This window comes from Zerene cesonia, chromosome 26 (assembly GCF_012273895.1).
Source record: "Zerene cesonia ecotype Mississippi chromosome 26, Zerene_cesonia_1.1, whole genome shotgun sequence".
Classification (NCBI taxonomy): Eukaryota; Metazoa; Arthropoda; class Insecta; order Lepidoptera; family Pieridae; genus Zerene; species Zerene cesonia.
Genome location: NC_052127.1, coordinates 977,177 through 993,549, shown reverse-complemented (window position 1 = coordinate 993,549; position 16,373 = coordinate 977,177). Strand labels below are relative to the sequence as shown.

General features: G+C 37.2%; 1 protein-coding gene across 1 annotated transcript in view; it reads right to left on the bottom strand.

Moving 5' to 3' along the window:
* Window positions 1-16,373, bottom strand: part of LOC119836902 — a 130,517-nt gene that overhangs the window by 48,706 nt on the left and 65,438 nt on the right. The window contains 8 exon segments of the mRNA XM_038362354.1: window positions 1-193; window positions 501-638; window positions 980-1,219; window positions 1,799-1,997; window positions 2,378-2,496; window positions 2,882-2,986; window positions 3,540-3,686; window positions 5,583-16,311. The exon segment at window positions 1-193 is cut by the window's left edge and continues 14 nt beyond it. Of these exon segments, the coding sequence (XP_038218282.1) occupies window positions 1-193; window positions 501-638; window positions 980-1,219; window positions 1,799-1,997; window positions 2,378-2,496; window positions 2,882-2,986; window positions 3,540-3,686; window positions 5,583-16,311 (11,870 nt within the window).

The following is a 16,373-nucleotide window of genomic DNA, read 5'->3' as shown; positions in this document are numbered from 1 at the left end:
TGGCCTGGGTCTCGGCGGCATCCTGCAAGCCCTGGCAGTGCAGCAGCGCCGCTTCCAGCTCCCCGCACTTGCCGGCTATCGCGTCACTGATTTCCCCATATCGCTCTTGCAGTTCGATCACTGGCACTTCCAATTGCCGTATTTCTGATGGAGTCAGGTTGCCTTCTAGAGATTTCACCAGCTGGTCGCAGGCCTGGAAGAATATAGGTATTTTTGATGTGTCTTGTGAGTTTACAGAATTAAACAATCGTTATTCGGGTTTACGTTGATACTGTCGAGCAACTATTGCATTGTTTGAGAATGAGATTCAAAGATTTCATTCGATTTTGAAAATTATAGAAAAAGACATGCACGAATCCTATACAATTAAAATTAATCATCAGTTCTAAGTTGTTAAGTAGAAAAATATAATAGAAAAAGAACTGTCCTCATGAATTCCTCAACATCCCTATCTTGTGAAAAAAATAATCTATTTTTTTATTATTATAATTCCAACTTACGTCTTTAGCGTTGTCCACAAGTCGGCCCTGCGATAAGATCTCGCTATGCAACGTCTTCGCTCTGGACAATTGTGTTTCGACGGAGCGTGGGTCGCCGGCCACCGCCTCCGACAGCACCGTGCGGATTTGCGGCTCCAGCTGTTAAGACATTAAAACATTATAGGTATTTATGAGGTATGTGCATAATCTATGTATTTATTCATATTTGTGATCTGTGACCTGACCGTCTCCTTGTTAATGTAATTATTATAAATAATTGGGATTAAACGTATAAAATCAAACTTGAAAATATGTAGCAAAAAACGAAAATGATGGTACTATTTTAAAGTGAAGTAAGTTCGACCGGTCTAATCTCAGGAACCACTGGGCCGAATTCAAAAATTCTTTCACCGTTGGACATATCCGTTATCCTTGCTATATATGAGATCGTTATATTTCTCAAAATGCTGAAGATTTAAATTGTTATCCCCCCCACTCACCGAGTGCATCCAGCGCTGCGCCCGCTGCAGCGCGTCGGAGTACCGGGCGGCGCCCTCGCTGGCGGCGCGCAGGCGGTCCAGCAGGCGCTGCGCGCGCGCCGCCAGCTCGGCGTGGCGGCGGCGCGCCAGGCCGGCGCGCGAGCGCACCGCGCCCTCCTCCCCCGCGCCCCCGCCCGCGCCCACCTGCGCCAGCCGCGTGCCCAGCGACGTGCGGAACTCGTTCAGCGTCGAGAGGAACTCCTGCGCAACCCGCAGACAGTTCGGTTAGTGTACTGCGTATTGGGGTAACTCGTGTGACACATACACACACGTCACAGGTGAACTGTGTGTTCTACACAGTCGTAATCGACAAATCGGGAGTCATTACTACTATCGCAGTAATACTCGTGAATTAGGTAATATTTTGAGACAAAGTCTGTACCCCTGAAATATTTGTCTTGAAAAAATAGCAAAGTTATTTTTTCCTATATGTAACGTGAATTGGCAATTTATATGCCATGACAGTTTAACAATTACATAATACTTCAGCAAATTTAACCCAAATTTGCTCCAACGAACTTCTGCTCGCCAAGGTGACCAATCTTCTACAATTGATGAACACCTCCCGCTCCATATATAAGTCCCCCCATTCACAACCTTGCTCTCATCAACATTCTTCTGTCCACCATAGTGACATATCTTTTTCCAACAATAAATAAACCCTCAATACATAATTCCCTACCATTCCACACACTCATCAACATACTCCTTTCAAATCTTCTTTCGAATCTTTTTGTGCACCTGATTATATATAATTCTCTCCCCCCCCATTCCACCCACCTTGCTCTCATCGACGAACTTCTGCGCGGCCATGGTGATGAACCGCAGGTCGGCTTGGTGCGCGATCACGTCGGAGACGAAGTCGCGGACATCATCGCTCTCGCCGGCGAGGTTGTCCACTTTGGAGAGAGCCACCTCCTTGTCTTCGAGAGTGCGGAACGCGCCGTCCATCCACGCGTTGAAGGCGTTTAATTCGTTCCTGGAAATTTGGCCTTCGTTATTTGCTTCTGGACCAATCTGCTTGGGTAGATTGTTATTCATTGTATACATAAATAGTATAAAAAAGAAAATAAATTCCTCAAAAATCTCCTAATTCCTCCAAACTGAGAAAAAAGTCCTATAAATCAAAATATAATCTGTTAAGGCGTCCTTGAATTAAAACTTCATTAGTTTTTTATAAGTAATGTCCTAACACGATTTTCTATTTAACCATATAAAAGAAGATCGAAATTTAATGGGCCATTTTTTTCATGAAGTTTCTCATACACAATTTGTGATATGTTCGTATCAATCCGATACATCGTATGTATTACACATATAAGATTTATTTTAAACATAATAAATCGAAAAGAGACATACGTGAATTTGCCAAGTTCGTCCCTGGCGACGGCAAGTCGTCTCAGCATCTTGTCACATTTCTCAGTGCATCTGTCGCATCTCTGTTTCAGCTGTCTCACTCCGCGTTCCAATGCTGCCACCTATGAAGAGAAAAACACATTTTTTTAGTATGCCTTAATAATTCATCATCATCATCAGCCCATATATGTTCCCACTGCTGGGACACAGGCCTTCTATGAGGGTTCAGGCCATAATCCACCACGCTGGCCAAGTGCGGGTTGGCAGATGTCACAAGTCGTCGAACTTTTAATTCTTGGACATGCCGGTTTCCTCACGATGTTTTCCTTCACCATTTAACCTTAACCTTCCCAGTCCTTTCCTTTGTTACTAGTTAAACCTTTCTTAATCCCTTCCCAATTGAAAGTCGGCAATCCATTTGTAGGTCAGATCAGTTCGATTGTAGACTATGACATAAAAAAAGCTAGACTAGCTCAACGTTAATATTTTTAATTAAAAATGCATTACCTCATGTGGCGCCAAAACATCGCTGCCGGAGACGAGCAACTGTTTCGCCTGGTCGGCGCAGGCGGACACTTGGCGCTGATGGCTTTCTAGGTCATCCTTGATTAACTGTAATGACAAAAATACATGAATAAGAATATAGTAAATGTGTTATGGACAAATAATAGAAGGCTCATCACTTTATATAAAAACTAGCTGACCCGGCAAACGCTGTTCTGCCTTACTCTTATCATTTAGGGGTATGAAAAATAGATGTAGGCTTTAAACAGATGTTAACTTAGATTCTCAGGCATACCCAATTTGCACAGAAAATTTCATAAGATTCGGTACAGCCGTTTCGTTACCAAAGTCCTTTGGTAACTAAAATTGTGATACGGGAAATTTATATATAAGATAAATGACTAAAAATCAATTTATTTTCTCACAACAAAAATGTACAGTTAGTAACTATTTTTAGGAATAAAACTTTACCGCCATCAAATTGTCACAACTGTAACAGCTTTTGAATATAAGAAAGTATCATCAAAATCGCTGCAACCAAAAAGTTATGAGGTAACAAACAAACAAATAAACAAACACTCCGCCTATTCGCTTGAAGTCAGTGGAAAATTAGTAAATTTCAATACAAATCAAATCTTATATTGCTGAAAAGAACTCTCACCTTAAGTATATTGATCTGGTTCCGTAAGTCGTCCATATCTTCTTTAACAGCTTCTTGGTTCGCCAGCCTCTCCTCCACAACGGCGATCCATTCCAACAATTTCGATAGAGTCTCATCGCAAAGCCTGTACTTCTCTTCAACTGCTTGCTACATTCGATACAAACATGTTAATAAAAATCTAAACTAATCATTGTAAAATGGGCTTTATTAACATGCCCATAGCGTCATAATTACACTATCTACGATGCGTATAATACAGGATGCTTCTAACTAATTTGCAGTGCGGTCAGTCACTGTAAATCTAAAAGGTGCGAATACGAACAGTGATATATACGATGAGCGCTTAAGAATAATCAAAGACGAAGGCGTCATAGTCTAAATTACCCAGGAAGCCTTAACTAGAAGCACACTACGAAGTAGAAACGATGCCTAGAACAAATGCGACACGACAGTCAATATACAAAGAGCGTGATGGTAAGAAAACACATCATGTATTTGTGGATAAGTAAAAAAACAAATGTGCAAGTAAGCGTGGCATGCAAGCTGTGATCACAATCGCAAATGCCGAAATCATACGTAAGCAATAACATTTCGACATTTGCAATCAGTGAGAGCATAGTAATGGTATCAACATCTTCAGTTTTATTAATCAAATTGTATTAGAGTTAAATGTTAAGAGCATAAAATAGAAAAGAAATACCTCAGGAGATATCTGAAACTCAAGTTCTTTGTAAAGTAACGTAAGATAGCAAATGTACATTTAGATGACATTTTTAACGATAACACTGTACTTAATTCAGAAAGAGGTCTTATTTCATTTGTTTAAACAGAATAATAAACATATAAAAATAAATGCAACAGAAAACGCGACAACAAATGAAATAAGTTCTCACAGAGACGCTTATTAAAAAGACGATAATGAATTTATAAATACTACCTTTGTATTTGTGTTCGGAGAAAATGTTTTACCATTTGATATTGTGAATGTTTGCACCGCGAGATTCCGCCTTATAACCGACATCAATATAACTTAGCGTCGTTCATGCATTCCGAAATTTATTGTGAATAAACATACGATTCACGGAATGAGTATATCGGAACGTAATATCATAACGCCAATCGATTTATATAATAATAACCCAGCCGTCATACATCGCTGGTTTCCAAATGAGAAAGCGAACATAGGAAAGCGAAAGATCGATGACACAGGTCAGGACATTTGAGTCCCTTTCGATCTCTCTTAAACATTCTTAGCACAAAGTGATTATGGATGTTAGGTATTTTGCGAAACGGTGATGGTTCTTTAAATCGTCGTTAATATGATCCCTCAAAGGCAAGCATTCACGATTTAGCTCAAAAGGGCTCTTTAGCATCGCAGGCAACGGCTGGAAATAAAAAACAACATACATCGAGCCTTATTACAAATGTGAAAGCACATTTTCCTTTGCAATTGAACGTTTCCAATACAACTAAGGCCCTGCATTTTCAAAAACCTTCATATACCATATATCAGAACCAATCAGTTCAAATAAAAATAATTTGAAGCACATACTCTATTATGGTATACTAAGGTCCCAGACGAAAAAAAAATAAAACATGTGGAAAACTGTCAATTGTAAAGCATACTAACCTAAACTTAAGCATCTAAAGACGAACACAAGTCAGGTTAAAGATAATCAAAAAGTTTCTCAATCACAAAGAAAAAGCAAACATTGTGAAAACAATAATCAAATATTGCAAATAATAATCACAAGTCACATTAATCAGTGAAAGTAAACATACTCTATGCTATAATAATAATAAAATGTGTACGTGCTTAAATAAGAATTATTGAAACGCTAAAAGACGTTGAGTATACATTAAACATAGAATGTGTCTAGTTAACCCTATCGATACATTATGTTCTGTGGGTGTCGTGCCATGCTAAACTTAAGCCACACGCTTAAACAAGATAGTTCACCATTTAAAAGTGGAAAAGGAAAATCAAAGCAACACCATTGCTTTATAAAAGCACAACAATTTTAAATAAAGAAATAAACTCACCCTCGTTTCTGCTGGCAGTAAGTAACCCTTCTTAAACGCTTTGACTAAATCGAGACTGATGCCTTTCTTCGGATCTATGGTTAGTTTTCCTTCGACTGGATTGATAAGCTGTTGTTCAATCGCTTGTACCAATGGCAATATTTTCCCTGTATCTGGCTCTTTCACAACTGTGCTAGATGGATCAACAATTCCCTGTTGAATTGCTTCGCCAAGTGTTAATCTCTTTCTATCAATGACGCTTGTCGTAATAAATGGATCATTAAGAGCTCCAGTTGTTGGATTATAAATTCCAAAATTGATTGTTTCAATGAGACTGAAGCTCTTCTTTGGCGTCATAAGGAGACCTGATTCAATAGCCGCGCCTAACGTGTTTAATTTTGATGTTTCTGTGTCTAGGATATTGCCTTTTTCAGCATCCATAACCCCTTTACGGAACGCTTCGGGTAGCTTAACTAACCTCTTTTTGAGATTATCTTTTATGAGCGCTGTATCTGGATCAATATATCCGAAAATCGCGGCATCTTTAATTGTTAGTACTTCGTTGGATTGTGGGTCAGTGAACCGGGCGTTACTAATATTAAGATGACCTTCCTCTATCGCTTGCTCAAACGTTAGTGGTTGCCTGACATAAACTATCAAACTATTTTCAAAAGTGAAACACAGCGTTTTTGACCTCTGTGTATCAAACATACCTTTAACATTTTTATCTATTATACCTTCAGCGATACCTAATTTAAGCGGAATGTATTTATTTTTGTGTGGATCTTTTATTAAAGCAGTTTCTGGATCTATAAACTCATATTTTATAGCTTCATCTAAAGTAAATTCACGTAATAATGGCTCCTGAGAAGAAGAGTCTGGAACGTATCGTTTTGATACAGTTTGACCTGTGAGCGGCTGTACAACAGTAACAAGGAGACCCTTATCAAACGCAATATCGAGACTGTAAGTTTTCTTTGCTTTAGTATCAAGTACTCTTGCTTTATTAATATCAACATCGCCATGCTGAATAGCTACTGGTAATGGCTTGAATTTACCTGTAGAACTGTCTTTCACAACAGTTAATTCGGGATTTAGAAGTCGGATATCAATAGCTTTTTTGATATCAACAAATTCATTATTGCTCGGGTCTACTATTTTACCGTTATCAGCCCTAAAGAGACCATTCTTAATTATTTCCTCTAAACTAAGATCTTTCTTTGAAGTAACAATTAAGCCACGATGTTTAGCATCTAATAAATTGATTTGACTACCATTAGGCAAAATATAAACACTGTGATTTTCATCTATGGTACCTGTTTGTATAGCTTCGGGTAGTTTTATATATTTACTTGTGGGAATGTGTTTAATAAGCGATGTTTCAGGGTTAATTAACTCTTCGCTAATTGCACCTACAAGCGCTATTTTTCTCTCTGTTACGGGATGAATAAATACCATTTCCGTTATATCATACATATTCATAGCTAACGCATCATAAAGAGAAAACCCTCCACTTTCTATATCAACAATAAGACCTAAGCTCATCGCTTCAGACAAAGGTATTTGAACGTCCGAACTTGGTTCTTTAAACTTGCCACTTCTGCGATCAATTATTTCACTACGGCAACATTCCGCCAAGGTTAAAGGTTTCTCAGATTTTTTATCGAAGTAGCAAAGATATTTAGGACTAATAATAGATCGCCTTATTGATTCGTGCAGCGTAATTTTTCGATTTGTAATTGGATCAATAATCTTTCCTGTGCTATCATCATAAATTCCTTGGTGTAATGCTCTTTGTAAACTTATAGGAGCTTTGCCATCGACTAATAAACCTATTTCGAATGCTTTACGTAAGCTAATTTCCTCGTTATCATTATTAATATTTTTGATTTTTCCCGTGCTATCATCTATAACTCCAGTTTCAATAGATTCGGCAATACTAATTTTGTCCCACTTACCAAGTCTATTATCTTGTATATGAACCGATTGCGGGTCAATGAGATTTATTTTAATAGCTTCCGAAAGGGTGTATTTCTTGCCAGTTTGTGGATCCATAAAGAGACCTGTAATTTCATTGTAAACACCCTTCTCGAGCGCTTCAATGAGTGATAATGGTCTTCGCACCTCTACTAAAATACCTCTCTCGAATGCTTCTCTAAAATCTACTCTTTCATCACCTAACAAAATTGTGCCTGTTCTGCCATCTACAATACCTTTATCGACGGCAAATTCAAATGGTATTACTTTCCCACCTACGTGTACTAAAGTTGACTGAGGATCTATCATTCTCTTTCTTATAGCTCTATCAGTTTGAATCTTATCTTTGCTTTGAGGGTGAGAAAACTTACCAGTCTTGGGATCATAAAAACCTTTAAACACGGCTTCAGGTAAACTAAGTTTTCGCTTTGCTGGAAGTATAAGACCACGTTCAGAAGCGTCAGTTAAAGATATCATATCACCCTGAACCGGATCCATTACTTTGCCTTCTTTAGAGTCTATTATTCCTACCTTGATTGCGTCTTTAAGAGAAATGATTTCTCCAGTTACAGAATTTCTAACAGTAAGCGCCTCAGGATTTATATTTCCTATTTTAATGGCGTCTTCAAGAGTCATTGTCGCATTGTTAATTGTTAAAAGACCTGTATCGGGATCATAAAATCCTTGTACTAACCCTTCCTGCAATGTCCAAGGCTTTTTGTCCTTAAACAAGTAACCCTTTTCAGATGCATCTTTAAAATTTAAGTGAGGTGAAGTGATAATGCCTAGGTCTAAATCTACAAGACCTGACTTGACTGCTTGATCAAAACTTATAACAGCATCGGTATTGTCATCCTTGATTCTAACGTTAGACGCATCTACGAGTTTATTTTCGATTGCTTTATTCAATGTTATAATTTCACCGGTTCTAGGGTCGAGAACTTTACACGTATCTGGAGAATAGTAACCTAATTCAATTATATCGAACAAAGAGTATGTAATAGATTTTGTTGCAACGAGGCCTTTTTTCAATGCTTCATCTAATGGAATGTCTTTACCAGTCTTTTTGTCTGTAATTTTACCTGTTTCAGGATTCAATAATTTAGTCTCAAGCGCTTCTGATAATGGAATATATTTTTCTAGTGACGTATCTTTAATTTCAGAAATAGTAGGATGAATAATATTCTTATTGACAGCATCACCAACTGTTACCAATTGTTGGGTTGTGGTATCTTTGATTTTCCCTGTTGATGGTTCATACATGTCTTTTTCAATTACAGCTTTTATAGAAATGGGTCTTCGAGTAAAGGTTAGTAAACCTTGTTGAATGGCAACGGTGATTTCAATAATTTCTTGCGTTTCAATAATAATGATGACTCCATTATTAATTTCTATTATGCCGCGTTCTAAAGCATCTGATAAAGTCAGAGTTTCATTAGAACCTGGAACTAGTATATGTAACGTTTCTTGATCAATAATACCCTTTTGAATAGCTTCTGAAATTGGAATGAATTCACCACTATTTGCATCTTGAATTTCACCGGTTTTGGCATTATAGAGGCCTTGTTCTAAAGCAGATTCCATTGTGAATTGCTCAGTGATAGTAACATCTTCGGGTTTTTCGACTATCCAACCTATTTGTACACATTCCATAAAAGATACGCGTTTTCCTGTTTTAGGGTTAACCATATGGCCAGTTGCTTTGTCAATAATAGGCCGCGAAATTGCTTCATCGAAAGAAATGAATGTATCTGATTTAGAACTCAGATCCTTTACTAAAATTTCATTGGGGTCAAATACTTGTAATCCATACATAAGTTCTTCAAACGAAATTTTTGCTCCTGTCTCGGGATTCAAAAATATTTGCTTTTCTATATCATATACACCCATTTCCGAAAGCTCTTCGGGAGTCAGCCTTGTTGAAATAGAAAGACGTGTTTTTGGTTTAGACATACGCACGATTACACAATTTTTCGAAACAACGTCAACAGGAGTGAATCTACTAATTTGCTCTTGGTCTAAAGAGTCTTGAACAGTCAGCGGTAATTCACTACCATTTAATATGATTCTACAAATTTTTGGTTCTATTTTACCTTGTGCAATAGCGTCAATTAGTGGTATGTTCTCGAATATAATTTGAACCTGTTCTTGCTTTTCTTTCGTAACATTTTTTTCTGTTATTTCTTCTATTACTCGTAACGGTTGTTTTTCCGCCTCTATAAGCATTGCTGATACAGCTTTGGCATCGTTTATTTGCTGGCCATTCAAATCCGACTTTGGTTTTTGAACTTTTAGTACTTCATTTTCATTAAGTTCAGATATTAGGGATTTTGGAAATTCTGTGCTTGAAATTTCAATAGTTGGCGGAGAAGCCAATTTATTTTGGGGTTGATTAATAAGCGACGAGCATGGTGTTTGTTTTTTGTCATCGTTGATCGCATCTTTAACAACACTGATTGCTTTTGATGCTGCAAGAATGGGTGCACCGACTATAGCAATTAAACCAAGTTTAGCAGCATCTGCAAATGTCATGCTGTTTCCAGCTTTATCTTTTATTTCGCCAGTATCTTTATTCAATATACCTTTATTGACTGCGTCGTCTAAACTTATTTGTTTTTGACTTGCAGGATCTATAATTGTAATTTTTTCCGACGAAATTATGCCTTCATTAATTGCTGATAACAATTCGATCACTTTACCGGTCTCAACCGTCACAATTGTATTTTCCGACGTATCAAAAATAACACCAGGCGCGACTTCCACTTCCTTTACGTTCTCTATTGTTGTAATTGGACTTTTAATTTGATTTAATGATTCTTTGTCCATTATTGTACTCTCAACAATTGCCTTTCCAAAAGGAGCTGTTTCTTCAACGAAGATTTCACGTTTACTTCCATCGATTTGTGAATCGATCGGTTTTTCTTCTGGAATAGGATTAGGAGTTTCTCCTGGTGTTGATTTTTGGATTAAATCAGTTTCACCTAATTTATCCTTAATGTATTGCTTTTCAACAGGCTGATCATCAAGCTGCATTTTATCGGATGGTATTGTTTTGGTATTGTTTGGTTGAGTTTCAGTAATTATGTTTCCACTAGATACAGTAGTGGTAATGGTATGTTCAATGACATGCTCTGACGTTACACGATTATTTACTGGTGCCGATGATACGCTTTTATTAAAACTGTCATCCGTTTCCAATAAAGGTGTCTTTTCTGATCTATCTGTTGGTACTGTTGCAATCTTATCTTGATTTTTGTCGTCATTTTTAAGCTGCTTATCGCCTCCTTTTGGAACGGGACTGAATGATTGATTTACTGCACTTTCTTGTTCTTTCGTAATTAATGTCGAAGTTTCGTCTTTTAATTGTTTAATTTGTTTAGGTTCCGTTTTATTATCTTTGTGTGATAAATGTTTACTATCTGATGAAGCAATAATTCTATCTGTTTCATCCAATGGTTTATGTGCGGGTACAAGTTTATTTTGAGATTCGGAATAAGCATCAATTTGTGATGATAATTCTTTATCACCACTTTTATTTAATGATGTTGATTCATCGTCGTTTGTTTTCTTTAACGTTTTTATCTCCTTGAGATTAGAAATAGAAGGTTTAGGTTTACTGTCGTATTCTTTCGTGGTTATAGTGGCATCAGTAACTGTAATCTCATTTTGCTTGAGTTTCATGATTTTATTAGATATGGCTTTTGCGCCTTCTACGACTGCCATGCCTGCAATTACTGGTGCACCTACAATAGCGATTAAGCCCATTTTTGCTGCCTTTTTAATATCAACAGATTTACCTGTTTCAGGTTCTCTAAGTTTGCCAGATTTACAGTCAATTAATCCTGTTTGTACAGCTTCTTGTACAGTAACTGGTCTACCAGCATTAATATCATAAATTACAGAGTCAGGGTTCACGATTTTCTTTTCTAAGGCCTCCTTTAATGTTAATACATTATTTGGCGATGTTGGATCTCTAAATTTCTGTGAATTTTCATCAAACAGTAGTTCGAAAGCTTCGTTTAAATCTAACATTTCCATTTCTTTCTTTGGTGTTGTCTTACCTACTTCTTGTGGGACATCAGTATTTATTAGCCCACTGTTTACTGCTTCAGATATTGAATAAATTTCTCCGGTATTAGGATGCGTAAAGGTACCCTTTTCAATATTAATGTAGCCTAAATCAACAGCTTCACCAAAGTTAAAACTCGTGTCACTGGTAATAAAATGTTCCTTATTTGTCTGTTCATCACGAACGATTCCTTTGCGACGAGCTTCATCCATCGATATTATTTCGCCTGTTTTAATATTTTGTACTTCGTTTGCACTAACTAAAACATAATCTGCCAAAAGTTCTACCATTTTTGTTGTTATTGTATGTTGTGATGAAAACGTTTCTGTGATTGTTGTTATAACACCACTAACATCTGTGTTTGGTTTTACTACCAGTAATCCTTGTTCCAAGGCTTTATCAATAGGGATACACTCTTTTGTTTTTGGGTCAGAAAATGTGCCATTATTAAAATCAATTAAGCCATCTTTTATTGCATCGTCGAGTTTTGTTGCCGATGAATCATGAGGATATGGAATGGCCATTATTAAATTTCTGTCGACCGCTTTGCTTACCGGAATTCTTTCATTTTTAAGTGGGTGCTTCAATATTCCCGTTCTTTGATCTAACACATTGTGTTTTATTGCAACTGGTAGGGTCATAGCAGCTGGAGGAATGTCCGAAATAATGTTTGATTCTGGGAAAACTTGCATGTTTACTGCAGATAGTAAGTCTATAGGTCCTTCGCTTGTTTTAATTACGTTTCTTTCGTGATCAATAATATTTTTATCTATGGCTTCAGAAACTGTAATTGAGTTATTTGGACCAATTGAAACACACGACAAGGGGTCAATAATATCACAAATTATAGCTTCTCTTAAACTCAATTGAGATCCAGTTTCAGGGTGAATAATTTTTCCGGTACTTGGGTCGAACAAACCTTGTTCCAATACTTCTGGGATTGTTAAGCTTCTAGCTAGAGGTATTAGTATTTCATTTTGACCTTCTTCATCTAGCAGACCTCTTTTAATAGCTTCCTTGATATTAATTATATCTCCACGTACGGGATCTTTTATTTTTCCACGTTTTGCATCAATCAAACCTAATTCGATTGCTTTTCCTAGTGTAATAGCATCTCCATTTTTATCTTTAAGCAATTTAATATCATTTAAAATTTTTTCTGTAACTTCATCAATTAAATTTTTGTCTTTTGCCTCCGAGGGCAGAATTACATGTCGTCTTAGTTTTTGCAATACCTTGGGCTTTAATTCGCCGGCCTGTTTGCCAGTTGAAGAAGATAAAGCATTGTTAATGTATTTGGGTTGATCTTTCGGTTGTTCCTTGGATAGCTCCACAACTTCTGATTTAACAAATTTATCTTGACCGAACGTAAGATTGTTTCTATCCATCGATAAACTATTTTGTATAGATTCTACAGTTATAAATCCTTCTGATACTGCTGCTCCCACTGAGACGGGCTTCGATATCCCTTTAGTGGTAATATCAACATTGGTTACGTCAGATGTTGGTGTGTCCTCAAGTGAAGCCTTATATTTTCTGTATGTGGTTGAATCAACAATACCTTTTTCATGAGCTTCATCAATTGAAAGAGATTTTCCCGTGTTAGGATCAATCACGGTTGATGTTATTACTCTTCTTATCGTGATATTGGATTCTGTTGTGGAATGGTCCATTGTCATGTTATCATCATCATTCGGTGTTCTTGCTCGTAAGGATTCCTCATATTTTTTGTAGGTTGCCGGATCAACTAAGCCACGTTCGTAAGCTACTTCTAAAGGTAATTCTTCACCCGTGTTGGGGTCTACTACCATAGTATTCTTCACGACTTGAATAACCTTTGACGCTGCAACAAGTGGTGCGCCCAAAACAGCTATCAAACCTATCTTTGTGGCATCTGCCAAACTGATTTTTTGTCCCGATTTATTTCTGTATTCACCAGTATTTTTATCAATAATGCCTTTATTTACTGCTTCATTTAATGAAATAAGCTTCTTTGTTTGTGGATCTGTTACTTTTACCGACTTGCTCGGTACAATACCTTGATTTACAGCTTCAATTATATTTCCAGAAGTACCTGAAGTAGTAGATATGACTAATGCTGTGGAAGGATCATATATTACGCCAGGCTCTACTTGCACTGGCTCTAAAGCTGTTTGGTCTTCAGAAATTAAAACGCCACCGGCGTTATCATGAACTTCAGATATTTCCATTTTATCAGGCATTCCTGCCATAGACGTTATTGTTATAACTTTTTGCGTCGATTTAGATATCGTGGTAAGTTGAACAAAAATTATATATTTTCTATCAATAGCATCTTTCATTGCCATTGGGCCGCTAGGATGTTTATATTGACCCCTACTGTCTAAAAGATGAAGTTCCAGAGCTGCATGTAGAGGAAGCTCTTTCTTAGTTTTAGGATCAATAACATAAGCAGAATCAGAGTTTATTAGATTTAATTTTAAGGCTTCTTGTAAGTCAAGTACTCTGTCAGTACCAGGAATAATAAATATGCCATTGACGGGATCGAATAAATTTTGTTGAATAGCATCTTTAAGAGACCAACCACCACGCGGTAATTCAATTGTATTTTTCTTTATGGTCAATGACGTTATGGAAGGTTCACTAACGACTGAAGTTGATGTAACAGTTCTTATTTCCCGTGAGACGGCATCACGCGGCTGGCTCGTTTCCCTAACATAATCAGGACTTTTAATTGTTTCTGGCCGATAGTCTTCCTGTAATTTACTCTCAGGACTAGGTGGTAATTCTTTTATGAATGATTTTTTTGTTATTTTTAATTCAACTACTTGTCCGGGTATTAAATCTTTTCTTGTTACACGATCAGAAATTCGAGCGACACGGGGATCATTTTGATCAACGCCTAAAAGACCTTCATCTAAAGCTTGTTGTATTGGGAAAACAGTACCAGTAGTAGGATCAGTAAACGTTTGCGTGTTTTCATCTATGAGACCCCGTTTTACTGCTTCAGAAAATGTAATAACTGATTCGGAGCTATGTTGTGTATTTGTTACCGTAACATACCTTTTAACAGTCTTTGTAACAGTTTGTATTGTAAGAGTAATGTTTAAAAGTGAATTTAACAAAGCGGCACCCTCTGGTGTAATCATATTAATTTCTACTGCTTTATTAAACGGAATAGGTTTTTTAGTGTTCACATCGAGTAAATAGCCCGATTTTGGATCGAGAATACCTTTAAAAACTGCATCAAGTACTGACAGCTCCTTCTCATTTTCAAATATACCTATTTTTCTACTGAACATTTCTAATACTTCCGGTCTTATAGTGGATACTTTAGTGCAATCTTCTAAAAATACAAAATCACCGCTTTCTGATTTTAAGAACGTTTCCCCATTAGCGTATTTTAGATTACCTTTACTATGCGCTACATTAAATGAAACAAATTCTCCAGTTTTAGGATCCCTGAAACCATCTATATCGAATATAGATTTTTGCGATACTGATGTTATAAGACCGCGGTCGACTGCTTCAGGTATGGTACAAATTTCACCGGTTAAATTATCGCGGAATTTATTATCAGGTAAAATTATTTTTGCAGCTAGTGCTTCTGACAGTGTAAGAAGTTGGGCTGATGCCGTATCAGTAACACATTTAATACTATCACTATCAAGGACGCCGGTAGAAATCGCTTCCAAAATTGTGAGGTGCGACCTATTTGAAGACGAAATTATCCTACCATCATTTGTCATTAAATTTTTATCACAAATATCTTTCAACGTCATTGGCTTGCAAATAAATCGTTTATTCGCAGCATCTTTGAAAGACATCTTTTCCTTAGTCACGTTATGAATGTACTTCGAATGTTTTGTATTTATAATATTTCTTTCTATCGCTTCAGCAAGCGTTATTTTTGTGTCATTTTTAGGGTCCACTACTTCCCTAATATTTGGATTAATGAGTTCATTTTTAATAGCCACATCTAATTGGAATCTATCACCCGAGTTCCTATCCAAAATCCAACCATTATTATCGACAAGATCGTGGCTAATTGCGTCAGATAGAGATAAAGCACTCGATTTTATTTTGATAATCTCATTGTATATGAGGTAGCCTCGCTGATATGCTTCAGCAATAGTAATATAAGTTCCGTTGGGTAATCTGTATAGACCCCTTTGTAAATCGACTTGACCACGGTTCACCGCATCCGATATACTCATTCCTTGGCCGGGTTCAGATTCAACAGTCACCTTAATTCTCTTCTCTGCTGGGTCAGAAAGACCTTGTTCTGCATCGTACAGCTCTCTTTGTATTGCTTCTAACAGTGTGACTTCGTTTCCATCTTCTGTCATGCCGCAAGGTCCTGTTAATCTCGCAGCTAATTTAGGGTCGATGAGACCTTCTTTGGCGGCTTGTTCTATTGTTATTGTCTGTCTTGTATCAGGGGAAGATAATAATCTTCCTGTTCGCACATCTAATATTCTCATACTTATAGCTTGACCAACGGTCAAGATTTCCCTAGTTTCAGGGTGGACGATACCCCTGGATTCTATAATGTTTGGCCCTTCGTACATTTTGTGTACTCGCTTAAGATTTCTTACATCGGGTCTATCGTCGTCACCTATGACTGTTTTTGTCGTGTAATTGGGGGAATTTAGTTTGCCATTGGTCATTGTTTTAACGGACGTGTGTCCGTCTAGTTCTGTCGTGTGCGATGTCCTTACATACCTGTGACATAGAGGAAAAAAGCTGCATTTCGTGGAAAATGATGCGTATAAAGGAACAGATAG